General features: G+C 31.6%; 1 protein-coding gene and 1 long non-coding RNA gene across 4 annotated transcripts in view; one reads left to right on the top strand and one right to left on the bottom strand.

Moving 5' to 3' along the window:
• LOC146999527 (uncharacterized) overlaps positions 1–8950 on the bottom strand; it is a 99008-nt gene extending 90058 nt beyond the window's left edge. For both annotated transcript variants that reach the window (XR_015044125.1, XR_015044126.1), the window contains exon 1: positions 8753–8950. This is a non-coding gene — a long non-coding RNA (uncharacterized LOC146999527). The remainder of the gene's footprint in view (positions 1–8752) is intronic.
• Positions 1314–13552, top strand: part of Smr (nuclear receptor corepressor smrter) — a 178355-nt gene continuing 166116 nt past the window's right edge. For both annotated transcript variants that reach the window (XM_085827168.1, XM_085827152.1), the window contains exon 1: positions 1314–2026. In XM_085827168.1, coding sequence (XP_085683294.1) covers positions 1962–2026 — 65 coding nt within the window. In that variant the 5' untranslated portion in view covers positions 1314–1961. The remainder of the gene's footprint in view (positions 2027–13552) is intronic.

The following is a 13552-nucleotide window of genomic DNA, read 5'->3' as shown; positions in this document are numbered from 1 at the left end:
GAAAGTATTTTTTTATTAGTCAAGTTTCATTAATATACATTAGACTTTAAGTGCTTAGAATTGTTCAAAAACACAGACCTTCTTTTACATTAGAAAAAGCAGAACATTCACTATTTAAAATACAGAAAAATGTTTTTAGCTGCAAAACTTTTATCCAACGAAATGTTTGCAAAATATTATAACAAGTTTTAAAAAGAATGATTAATAAGTAAGTAAGAAAAAAAATAGTTTTGCTATTGAATGGAAGTTTTAGGGTGGTATTTCCAAATATAATAAACGAGTTGGAGAGAAAAAATGGTACAGTGAAAAAAAATTCATAACCAAAGACAAGCAGAGTAACATTATTTTTCTTCCCATCCGAGATGGAGCCAGCAGTTCTCCCTACCTCCATTCCAAATAAACGAGGTCCACAGTAAGAGCAAAAGATATTTTCAGCTCACGTTCGCTTCTCTAGCTATCAATGTTGCCAGCTGGCTTCGGTGGTTTGTGAGAATGGGTTGCCATACCAATCTTCGTTATCGCGGTTTTGGAGAGAAAAATGTTGTGATGGATAGTGTTAATTGTGATCGACGAATTTCAAACATTTGGGCTTAAATCCATTCATTCACAGTGCTTATTAAGTTAGATAATCTTTTAAGATATTTGTAATTAAAAAAATATGATGTGTTTAGCAAGGTGTTTGGTAAACAATTTGACTACAAATGTAAATACCTACATTTAAAGTTGTTAGGTTGTGTTATTTTATTTACTTGATTTACTAATTTAAAGAAGTTGCTACAGAAGAAGAGTTGCGTTTTTATTTCAAAAAGGCAAAGGCAAAGTATTCATATTTTTGAAGATGCTACATTATGATTCTTTTATTAATGGATTATATATATCAGGGAGAAAAACGCATTAGCAAATACCAAATAGACCGAGGCTTGTCATTTTTGTGATCCGGACAATTTCAAAATTTTTATCATTTAACATATTTTATGCAGTGCTCAGCAGTCTCACGCGCAGATACATGCGTTTACAAAATCATCTCACATGTAAACAACGTTACGTGTTAGTATTTGATTTTATTTAACTTGTTTTCTTTAAGAAATAGTAGAATAGATGTTCGACCTCTAAATACTACTTTGTCGATCTCTGTCATTTTCGTTAACAGGCCTCAATCCATAATCTATGGCGCATTCAGTCCCATGACCTTCACGTCCCTCCGATTCAGCGAAGCGTTCCTACCCTCCGCTGTGGCGCTGGCGTGGATTCGTCCAAACCTGCCTGTCATGTCTGCGGTAATCACGGACTAGTTCATTGACTTGGCGTAGAACGGCAAGGATGGTACGCCAAATGGTTGGCTGTACTCCAACGATGAATAGAATTTTCGCTGCTACTCACTCCGTGCCGTAAGAGAATTCCTAGAAAATTTTACGCGCATGGATTATGGAAAAGATCGATGTCGGACTGTGAATTTTTTTTTCTGCAAAGCAATCGATTAGTAAAATTTTAGACGCAACCAACAACATTCGCACCTACGGTAGAGAAAGAATGACGTGGCTATTTTTCTACCAGCTTAGATACGGAAATTCCCCGGCATCCTGAATGTCCCCCAAAACTGAATTAGAACATTGACGATAGCAATTATTAAATTTTATTTTACTTTATTTAAAAAAAAAATAATTTCATTTTATGTGTTTGCATCGCACAAATATGACACCTGAATATAAGCCAGCGTGGACGTAAACATGAGGCTGCGAATAGGCACTTTACGTTTTGGAATACTCAGTGGTTTCATTAGCTAGCGTCCATATTTTGGAAAGAAAGAATAATTTAAAAAAATCTGAAATCAACATTCCTAATTAGTGTGCAGCTTATGGAATAAGTGTTTTCGTTATTTTTTTTTTTTTATTTAATTTTTTTTTTTCGTTTGTGTGTGTGTGCACGTATAGAAAGAAGACGGCGAAGATTATTTTTTGACAATGAGTAGTGTCAAGGCACTACCCATAGGACACGTAACGAGCCCTCTGTATGTGGTCATGGATAGGTAAGTACTTAATCAGAACTTGTTAGCATTTAGTTTTTTTTTCCCAATGTGCCTTATATCTTGTATGTTGGAACCATATGTTACTACTTAGATATTAGAAATATGAGAGAAGATAATAGTGCACTAATTTTTTTGTATACATTAAAAAATTAATTTCAAATATTAGAATTTTTGTAAATTAGAAAACTAATGTGATTGCATTTCATAGAATTGGACAGAAATATATTTAACACTATTTTATGCAAGTATAATTAAGATTTAATGTATTTAATGTAGGTAACTGTTGTATCTGTAACTAGTCGCTTGTGCGACCAGTTGCATAAATTAGTTATAAAAGGAAAAAACACATTAAAGAAACCAGTTTATTTAATTTTAGGGGTCAAGTTACCAATTAACAGTAATTGAAATGAATCTGTGTTTATTGATTTTAGATTACTTAGCAACAGAATTAATTTGAAAGAAAAATTATTTACACTTTGCGGAACAACACAATGCCGTGAAGGTAAAAATGTTTTAATTTGGGCAAGAGCAACACATTTCTGTTCAATGGATGAGGGTTGATTACATTCGAAATGGAAATTATATTAGTTTTTGCTGAAGAGAATCACAATACTGTTAATTAAATTTAAAACATAAATCTTACGCTTTGCGAAGTCATGGACCTCATAAGAGATAGACTAACCCACTGGGCGGAGTTCGTGTCACCGACATGTCGGCAAGAAAGAGTAGGGACGATTTGGTTTACTGAAACCTATGGCGTTTGTATCACATAACTCTTTTTAATTATTAAATGTGATACGTTGTATTGTGATGAGATTATGAAAACCATAGTTTTTTCCAAATACGATTTAATGTATCTCATTAAAGCACTTTTTACTGCATTTCGCGCATTTTTTTCACGCGTAATTCTTGTACAAACATCTTTACTTTGGTAACACGGTAAAAACTCTAAGCTCAAAATTTATGAACTTAATTTTGCGTAAAAATAAAGTAAAATTAAATAAGATCGATAGTACGTGATGCTTTGAAATAAATAAGGTAATATTAAACAAGATCTGATAATTTTCTTTTAAATTTAATGAACATTTTCAGGCAGTGATTTTCCAAACTATAATAACATTCTGAAACGGTCATATTTGTTTGATTATTAAATTATTAACATTACAGTGGATTAGTTATTTTAATAATTCAAAAATTTTGGAGCATAACATTTTCTGAGCGCAATGAAGGGAAAGAAAAAAGATAAAATAAAATCTAGAAGCACTCAGACTTTATATTACGCCCAAAAGGAACCTTTTTTTAAAGTTTTGTGTGTTACCTATATTTATTGAATATCATGTTCTTCGCCCGTAAACCACATACATTTGAAAACAGCATATCTTTAGAATTTCCGCACTGGAGATAAAAGTGTTATTTTCCGTACAGTGTTCGCTCTGTTAAGTTTGTTAATAAAAAATTCGTTAAAGTTTTACAAAATATGAAATAGATTAAAACACATTCGAAATTCGGCCGTCCAGATGCCCATGTTCGGGTGGAGGATTACATTATTCAAAATTTGATGGCTGTAGATACTGTCGTTTTTGTCACAGTGCGAGAAACATACATGTATTCATGCAGATTCTTTACATATAATACAGGGCGATAATATTTGGTAACAACAATTTGCAAGGAGAGACGGACATTTATAGTAAAACAGCGCAAAATGCCGCTTCGAAACTAACAGCCTTTCTAGGCTACCGCCGCTTTGGGCTAATAAATTAAATTAACAGTAAATAAGAAAATCTTATGCAGAACAAAAAATAAATTAAAAAAAATAATTACTCTAAAATACAAGCAAAATTAATTATTACGGTTAAATACAATTTTAATATTAGAATTAAATGTATAGAAATTTTTAAGGGGTCAAAAGTGTTTATCACCATGATGTATTATGAAATATAATTGAAATAAAATTCCTTTATAGAAATTATGCTATAATACTCATCTATAATTTTAAAAAAGCAGCACAATTTAGAATTTTAAACAAAACGTTCGAAAATTCATTTTTAAATATTTTAGTATTTTTTACTTATTTACACCCATAAAAAGCATAAAAATTGCAAGAGAAAATTGGTTGTTTGAAATTTTCTATTAGTTCAGATTTAAAATATTATTTTCTAAAAGAAGTAGTTACAAATTTTCTTAGAACATAGGAAAAACTAAAAAAATATCCAGCCCTGAAAGCATGCTATAGCTTTATGATCACTTGGAATGTTAATTATGCTTGATAAATGTGCTAAATTTTTAAAAATCAATCTCAATTTCAAAAATGAAAATATGTAGAAATTCTAATTTGTGAAATGAGGCGCTACAACCAGCTTTTTCTTGACAATTATACACGCTGCAATAGGCAACCAATGTTAAATTTCTGCAAGTCGTCCCTACTCCTCCGGATGTGATCAAGGTGACAGCCGGCAGCGCCTCAGATGAGGGAGAAAACCCGTTTGGGTTAGTCTATTTCTTATAAGGTCCATGTGTGAAGTAGCAACACATTGCGGCGTGCAAGATAAAACATTTTAATTCAGGCAATGGCAACACAGTGCCTTTAGGTTTTAATCAAAAGTTCGTTAAATTAGCATCGTATATAACATAAATAAAAATTATCGGGCTTCGAATATGTGCACCATATTCGGCTGGAGGACTTTAGGCATGTGTAAAATATGGTAGTTCTAACTTCCGCCTTTTTTTTTAACAATGCGAAGAACATAGGAGTACGTACACATGTTTCTTTAAAATTTGACGCACGAGTTTGTGCGTTTTTCCTCAAATGATTATATTATTTCTTTGATGTTATATCTAAGTTTCTTAATGGTGCCTTTTTAAACAAATCTTAAAATCTCTAATGGTAAAAATTTCCTCATTAGTAACCTTGATAGTGCTTTATCGTAAGTTTTGCCTATAACTTGATTTAATGATATACTCTGAAATGAGAATAATCGGCAAAATGGATAGAGAGACTACAGTTTATTAATGGTATTGTTTATACGGCAAGAAAGATGAGCTGCTATAAAATCTAAATATATCCAAAGTCAGAATTAAAAAAAAATCATTAAAATAAGTTTCTGTATTAATATGTATTAGTTTTCGAATACGATAGCAGCTTATATTTAAATATAAATCTTTCCTTTAATTTTCATTAACTCTAGTGTGCTGCAGACGATATAATTTGTAGATGCCGATATGCGATTATAAAATACGTTCCTTTCAAAACCTGCCTTCTTCTATTTGAGCATAACTTCTCATACTGCTGTGTTTCATGTTTTTCCCTGTATGTAGGACAATGTTCTAAGTAATATAAAGGACATTTGGCAGAAAAAATAATCATTATTTAGTTAACGAAAACAGCAAATCATTCTCCGCCGTATTTAGTTAAATTTTGTCATACGTAATGAGACATTTACTGTAGAATTTTCAAGCGTTATGATGTAGATAAATCATACAATTTTTGCGGTTAATCCAAACATGTTGCATTAATATTTTTCTCAATTAATGTGCTGTGGTCGCCAAAAGGCTGGGAACGTCGATATTCGTCTTGCGTTCGGCTTCAGTTTGAACTAGCTGCCTGCTTGTGTTGTTTTCTGTATGTATGCTAGAATTACGAATTATTTTCTTAGAAAATCGTCCTTGAAAACATCCTTTCACTTTGAATGCTTGCGCATATTTATTTAACACTCTTAACTAAGAACATTTATGGATATTCTCATTCAGTTGCGTAATGAAAACGATTGCTAATTCGAGTTTTTATTATGTATGTTGATGTATTAAGTGTAATGTCGAAATCTGCTTCTGGAATGAAATGTGGCGAAGTAATACAGGTCGCGTAAAAGTGTTCAAATCTAAAAGTCCAAGTAAAAATACAAAATTTGCAAATCTACAGATCGTGTAAAAACGGCGAAATCTCCAAACGTCTAAATTCAAATTCTACAATGTCAAAGCAATCAATATAATATATATCTATATCAAAATCTTCAAATCGAATAAAATGTCTCGAGATCTGCAACATCCAAGTGAAAATACAAAATATTATTACGAAGTCATGTAAAATGTCGAAATCTACGATTCGATTTCAAATATCAAAATTTACGAATTAAATAAAATGCTTCGAAATTCTTAAGAAGACGAAATATATCACTTCGGCTTTTGTTATTGGAACTGGCCGGCTGATGAGGTTTTAAATATATATTAAAATTACTAACCGCTTCCGCATAGTCGTCCATGATCCTATATTTTCATTTTCAGCATAACTTTTCAGTGCTGCAATATATTAAATTAATGCTTAAATCAAATTAGCGTAAATTGGCGTTTCGGTTTAATTATTATACCCATCGTTAACGTAATGAAAACTATTGGTAATTTGTAATCTCGGCTTATCGATAGTTTCCATGTCTGTATTTAAATTCGAAGTGTAATGGTGAAATCTGCGAATTGAATAAAATGTCGAAATCTACTGATCGTGTAAAAGTGTCCAAAGTAACAAGTGGAATTAAAATACTAAATCTGTAACTCGGCCGATCGTGAAAAAACGTCGAAATGTGCAAGTATTTAAGCTGTATACAAATGTCAGAATCTACAAATCGAATAAAATGCGTCGAAATCTACAACACAAAATATGAAATCCACAAGGTCATGTAAAAAAGTCGAAATCTACAAATTGTAAAATACCAAAATGTACAAATCGTATTAAATATATCAAAATAAAAGTACGAAATCTAGCTATCTCGTACTAGTTTCCGTCGTTAGAACTGGCGTGGTAAACCATTTCCTCTTAGAAATGCCTTCATGACGATATTCTTTCGCTTTCAACATAGACTTTCAGTGCTGCAATGTATTTAATTAACATTTTAACTAAGGTTACGTATATTATTAGCATTTTTACTAAAGTAAAAACGATTGGTAATTCGTACTGTCGAATCGTCGATAGTTTTCAATATCCATTTTATGCCAGTGTTTAAATTAACATATGGAGCACCAAAAGTATGATGATTATTATAATAATTAACATAAGGACATCAGCTATTTTTCTTATGAGTATTTAACAGTCTTCTTTATACCATCGGTCTTTCGCGTAGAAATGGAAAATACTTTTGCAAAAGTATATTTAAATAATTTGTGAACTATTTAGCAGCTTACTAAATTAAAATTCTTTCCAAAATCACGATCAAATGATTTATTGAATTGTATTGCGTTACCGTATTTTTATTAAGCTTATTGGAAAATGCTCAAGGTCGTTAATAGAATGAGTTTTGCCGTCTTAATTCGATTCCTTTGTTCTGTAAAAATCAGATTTCTATAAAAACTCATTTTGTTCATATTACAAATTTATGATTTAAATTTTAATTGTACATCAGTACGATAGCGTTTACTTTTATTATTTTTAAATATTATTATGTTATGGTGATTTTTCAAATTCTGTGTTGAAATATTTAGCAAACAAAACAAAAAAATTCTGTTTTAATCTGTGGAAAAAATAAAATGCATTACAATGTGACTACAACACAATGATTTCATTAGTTTTCGAACATTTTCCGTATTTTTTTATTACATACGTATGATATTAAATTGCATTTGGAAATTCTCCAAATCTTTAACCTCCTGTAAAGCCTTACACATAATTTAGTAATTTAAGCAAATTACTTCCAACCTTATGTTGCATATTTTCTTACCATCTCCATCGTGGCACGCAATTATATCATTATGTTCAACTGTCTGAATAAAGCATTTTTTACAGGATTACGTCAGCAAGTCTCTTGTACACATGATTCAGTGTTTAAATGATATCTATAAAATGCTTACTTGTAATAATGCATTTTGTGTGTGACGAAAGTACTCTTATACCTAGTAACATTAAATAACTGCAAGTTATTTTAATAATTATTGACGTATGGCATGGATCGTAGAACAAAAACGCTTACTTAATCTTTAAAATTCGTCATAGATTTAATGTTGCGGTTGTCCGTAGTTCTGATCTTTGAAACTCGTAGCTCTCCCTTTTTTTTCTTCTTTTTTAATTACAAATGATCAGTCTAACAGAAATAATAATTTTTTTATCTAACCCATGCTAATAAATGGTAATTTGGGGGGGGGGTAAATATAGGTTTCGAGTTTAGCTGAATTCATCCTTAATGTTAAAAATAAAATCTTTTGTAATATCTCTGTATTAAAAGTGTTTATATGTACCATGGCCTTTCACATGTTAGTGATACTTATTTAATAGCTTTTTCAAACGAAGATTTAAAAATATTTAAAATAGACAATTTTTATCGTCAGTTTCGCGACCGTTTCTTTAAAATACTGTTTTGGTTGAGCATTTAATCGACATTTATTACCATAACTTATATTAATCAGCAGTATTAAGCCTTATATTTTGTTTTCGTTTAAATTTTAAAATTATTTATAAATATCCTGTGAGATACCGATTTCGCAAAGTTCATGTTACGCTGAAATTGTACAGTATTGGGACGTTTTGTCTTCCCGAATGTAACAAATATTGCTTTTTTTTTTCTGTTTGCGGCATGTGATATGTTACGTGTTAAACAGGATGATTACGGGATGTTGGTTACAATCGCAAATTTGGAATTACAATTCAAAATAACATCAGTGAAAAGCATCAGCTGCCAAGAAATATTATAAACTACGTAATATAATGTTCTATAAAGGAATTCATTGAAATTAATGCAAAATAATTACCTGTTCTTGGGTAAAAATCTTTCTGAAGAAGGGTTATCGATGCAAGCTGGGCTGAAATTTCACCTTAGTTACATGCATCCTTTGTGGCACTTCATTGTTTTAATTGCTTCCAAATCTTGAGTTTTCATCTACGTGATGTAACCTTAACCGCCGTCATACGTTTACGGCGATGCTAAAAAGTGCATTTTAAGGCCTTATTTGGCGCTTTCACTTTCAGCACATATTCCGCACTTTTCATGGAAAATAAATACCGTAATTGTTATTAGCAAAACTAAAGCGTTCATTTTGCATAATAGTTTATGACAATGGTTTTGCGACCTTTGCGCAAATTTTGCAATTATTAATGCGCTTTGGAAGCAGAAATAGAAATGAATGCGGTAGCTTGTCTGTTGCCATTACGCTATTAAAGTACTGTCTGATTTGAACTTTTTTATGACTAACTTGCTAATGAATGTAGACGATGAAAACTTTTGTATGCGTATTGGAATTTAGCGTCTTCATTCAGTTTGATAAGTTTTTAACATTACAAACTGAAAACTATGCGCAGAATTTTGAACGAATCCTGTGTTACAGTATTTAATTTTGTTTAAATTTGAAGTAGTGGCATTATTGTGTGCCGATACTTCTTAAAACTATCCAGTTTGTGTGCGGCTTTGAATAAGAACCCTTCGTAAACATAATAAAATAAGTTATGTCTGCATGATCGAAAAGAAATAAATATAACAAACTGTTGCCAGTTCTTAAAATTATAACTTCATATTTAAGTAGTCTTCACAGCCGGTGTTTCGTTGTCATTTTTGACTGGAATAATTTTTGTTAATATTTTCCGAAATAGGAACGTGTTAGGCTTTTCCGATAAGCTTCCTGAAGAGGTAAGAAATCTAGCAATGGAAAAGCATGATTGTCTCGATAAAAAACACCATTCTCTGATTATTATAACTTTTTTTTTTTTTTCTGTAACCTTGAACGGCATCATATTTTTAAACGAAATACCACCCGTAGTAGTACTCGTGGTGTTTTTTTAAAGGAAAACAAAAAACGCGAGAGTTTTTTTTAGAATCTTTTTTGTTTGATGAATTTCATTTCAAATGATGTGAGAAATGCCTTAACAGTGCATGCGTGTGAATCTTAAAATATATTTTCATACTCAGTATTTAATTGCAATTTACGAAGTATATAAATAAAAGTTATTCGCTCTGTAGTGGTAAAACAGGCTGTAGCTGATTTCCTAATCTATTTGAGTTATTTCAAATATTGGCATACTTCGTTATTTACATAACTGAAATAATATATGCAGTGTATTAAATTTTAATTCTTACGCCTTAAGAAAACACTTGTATTCTGACAACTAAATGACCTTCACAGAAACAGATTTCCAGAGGATTTAATGATTTTATGGTCTTACGGGCGTGGTGAACTAACTGCTTGCTCACTACAATGAACATTCTGTCAAGTTAATGTATAAACAAATTACCATTAGAAATATTGTTAGAAAATTGTTAAATGTGTATGTGATTAGAAAAGTGATTATTCCCAAAACTTGGTATTAATAGCGCTGGAAAAATGAGCAGTGTAGATGTGCAGTTACCTCCGGTCATTGTACTGGAGATACATCTTCTCGGCTGCTAATCCTTTCATCAGTAATTTTGATCGATGTAAATCTTAAAATTCACGTCGATGAAATTTATTTTCGAAGTTATCCGCGTTAAATTGTTTTACCTTACTAAAAAATTTCGCAGTCCATAGATATTGACTTCAACAACCGAATCCGAGTTTTGAGTGCTTTCGAACTAAAAACTGTAATTTATTTTTGGGTTAAGTTAACGTATATTAAATTAATGTCAATAGAATTTTACGCTTAGTCCGTCGGAAGCAAGCCAGTGCACAACGCGTTCGATTTAGGTATCTTTATCTTGGCTTTGCCATATCAGTAAGACTCGATTAAGATACAGGGCCGTCACCAGATATTTTACGTCTGCAGTTCTTGCAATTCCAGATCCTCATCTAAATTTTTTAAAAAAATGTCCATCTGTAAATTTTTCCTTTCTGTGCTTTTCTAAAATCTAAAAATTTTGCCCTGCTCTAAAGTCTGACGGCGGCCTTGGGGAAATTTTCATGTCGTGAAACTTATCTTAGTTTCGTTTCGCTTTAGCATAATTCTTGGTAAGCAAATAATCTATTGTGTATTGTGCTGTAATAAAAAAACTATGGTGCTTGGTTCCATCATTAACTCATTTCACTCAACGAAAATGTGTATTTTGCTAAGTTAAATCATCTGAGTATTTTAATGAATATTCAAAAGTTGTTATCTCGTCTGGAATATCTTTGGTTGGAATAAAAAATACATTGATTTTTTTAACCTCTAATGCCGACCAAATTCATAACCTCCATCTTTAATTTGATCATTTCATTTCTTCTCTTTTGTACGTGATTGAAGGAAATATCATACACAGCTTTCAGTGCTCATGGTATACAGTTTTCCAGAAATAAACGCTTAGCGATTTCCCTGAAGAAAAATCCCTGAAAGGACTACTACTTTTAAGAAAAATCGTATCTTAATGCCGTGTGCAAGGATATTGATTATAGTACGTATCATCAAATTTAGATTTGTTAAATTATAGAATAGTTTGAATAGCTTATTTGAAGACTTCAGATTTTATTATAACGTAACCATGTATGTTTAGGCTTTATTAACAGTGTTATGTTAACGTATGGTTGTGTTAATGCAGAGTCGAGGTAGCTATGCTATCCTGAGGAACAGCTGTGACAACAAATAAATTATTTAATATGTTTAATACGTAGTGTGTTCTAAATGAGCGAATAATTTAACACTGTATAAAATGTTTTCTTATTGTGCTTATTTTTTCGCACGTATGGAAATTATAAACATGATAATATGTCGGTAAATGCAAAACAAATTATCTAAGTTCTTTTAATTTTTGTATTCTCTACTTCATCATTTTCAAAGTAAGATATCTAAATTAAATGTTTTGCATATTGCTTATATTCATTAAGTAATATTGTTGAATAAGAATGCCATTGGATAGCTTCCTGTTGTATAGTGAGTTGAATTGTTAATTGCCGCAAAAATCCGGAGTTTTATCACATTGGGCGTTGTGATGAAAATTAGAATTCTCGAAGCGAGCGATTTTAACGTCGAGTGCCGGAAACCCAAACCTTGACCGACTACTATGTTCCATGGCTTTAATCAGCTTTTGGAACTTGTTAGTGCGTAGTTGGAATCTAGCTATCGAATTAGTATTTTATTCATTTTCGTATGTGTACTCCGTTAGTTCTGAATAGCATAAACAGCTCCCTTCGGCCGATTCTAAAATAACAAATTCTGTTAATAGGACAGCACGGCTATAAAAAAATTCTGAACATTAAGAATGCATCTCTTAGGTTAATTATTACAATAAAACAGAGAATTAAAATGGAGCGTTTACTTGAAAACAAGAGCAATGCATGTATGTTATAGGAAGTAAGGACAAAAAACAAAGAGAACTAGAGGCAACCAAAGAGGTTAGAATAAATGGAGTAGGCCTCCTCCGTACGCCCCGTGCAATGAAAATGAAGCCATGAAACGTTGTGACTTATCATGGCCGCTGCCACAGGCGAACTTCTGGTTGGTTTAGTTTAGATTATAATCGGTGTTTTCTAAATGTTAGCTTTCATCATATAATGTTTGTATGTCTAACGTACTAATTTTAATACTTAACATAAATGATGTTCCACTTAAGTACACAAGGACTGCAAATAAATGTTTCAAATGTAATAAATCTAGGGAAATGAAAATGTGTAAATAGTAACTATAATACAAATGTATATACATTGTAAAATCTGGGAGATCAGTGGAAGTGTAAATGTTTATTTTATGCAAATTATGTCAAATAAAAAAAATACTTTTCTGAGCTTGCGGACGTTGATATTTGCTCACAAAGTTAGTGTAATTTTATTTAACAATATGGTTTATTGTCTTACTCTATATGGCGGCCATGATAAGTCGTTACGTCACGTTGTTGACATTTCATTGGCTCCTGCATTCCTTGGAGGTAACAGTATCGGCTAAGGTCTTTTTCAAAGGAGTTTTTTTTTTTTTTTCCCCATTAGTCCAGCCTCTTCATATGAATACTCGATTTGTGTCATAATGCATTTTTGCCGTAAATACTTTCGGTAGAAAAATGTTTGATGTGTGTGTGTTGTTTTGTAATGGAAATGGACTGATTCCTAATTTTCTAAACTGTATAAATTGGCGATTTTTAATTCTTCTACGCAGCAGATGTTTTTAATACGCATTCTTGTTTAACATTATTATGTGGCAAGTTGTTTATTTTTCTTCCATTCGTAAGTGATCCATTAGAACTATTAGATCTGCGCGTTTTTCTTGTTGAGATCGTGCAAATACACATGAGATCAGGTAAATTTTCTCCACAGAGTTGTCGCAAAATAGATAATCTACCCCTCCCTTTTTGTGATAATAATAGTAAACGCAATTATTAACTTTATTACTGTAGCCAGAGTAGGTTAACCTACCTGTCCGGTCGGTGCCCAGCAAAAATTTTCATCTTCCAGCTGCTAATTGTAACAATTAAACAATTCTTTGTAGTGAACATAAACACAGTGAAACGTTCTTGAGAAGCCATTCACATTTCCATTAAAATTTGGTCTTTTATGTTGCGTTAGAGAGAGGTAATTAATATGTATTCTAGAAAACATTTGACACTTTCATCACGATTGCTATGAGAGATTTCCTTAGTAAAATAGTAATACATTTTTCAGATAATCTGTATTAGAAATAAT

Source organism: Stegodyphus dumicola, chromosome 1 (genome assembly GCF_044657685.1).
Source record: "Stegodyphus dumicola isolate Sdum_Otavi_A_Nest chromosome 1, ASM4465768v1".
Lineage (NCBI taxonomy): Eukaryota > Metazoa > Arthropoda > Arachnida > Araneae > Eresidae > Stegodyphus > Stegodyphus dumicola.
This window is presented reverse-complemented; position numbering and strand designations above follow the sequence as displayed.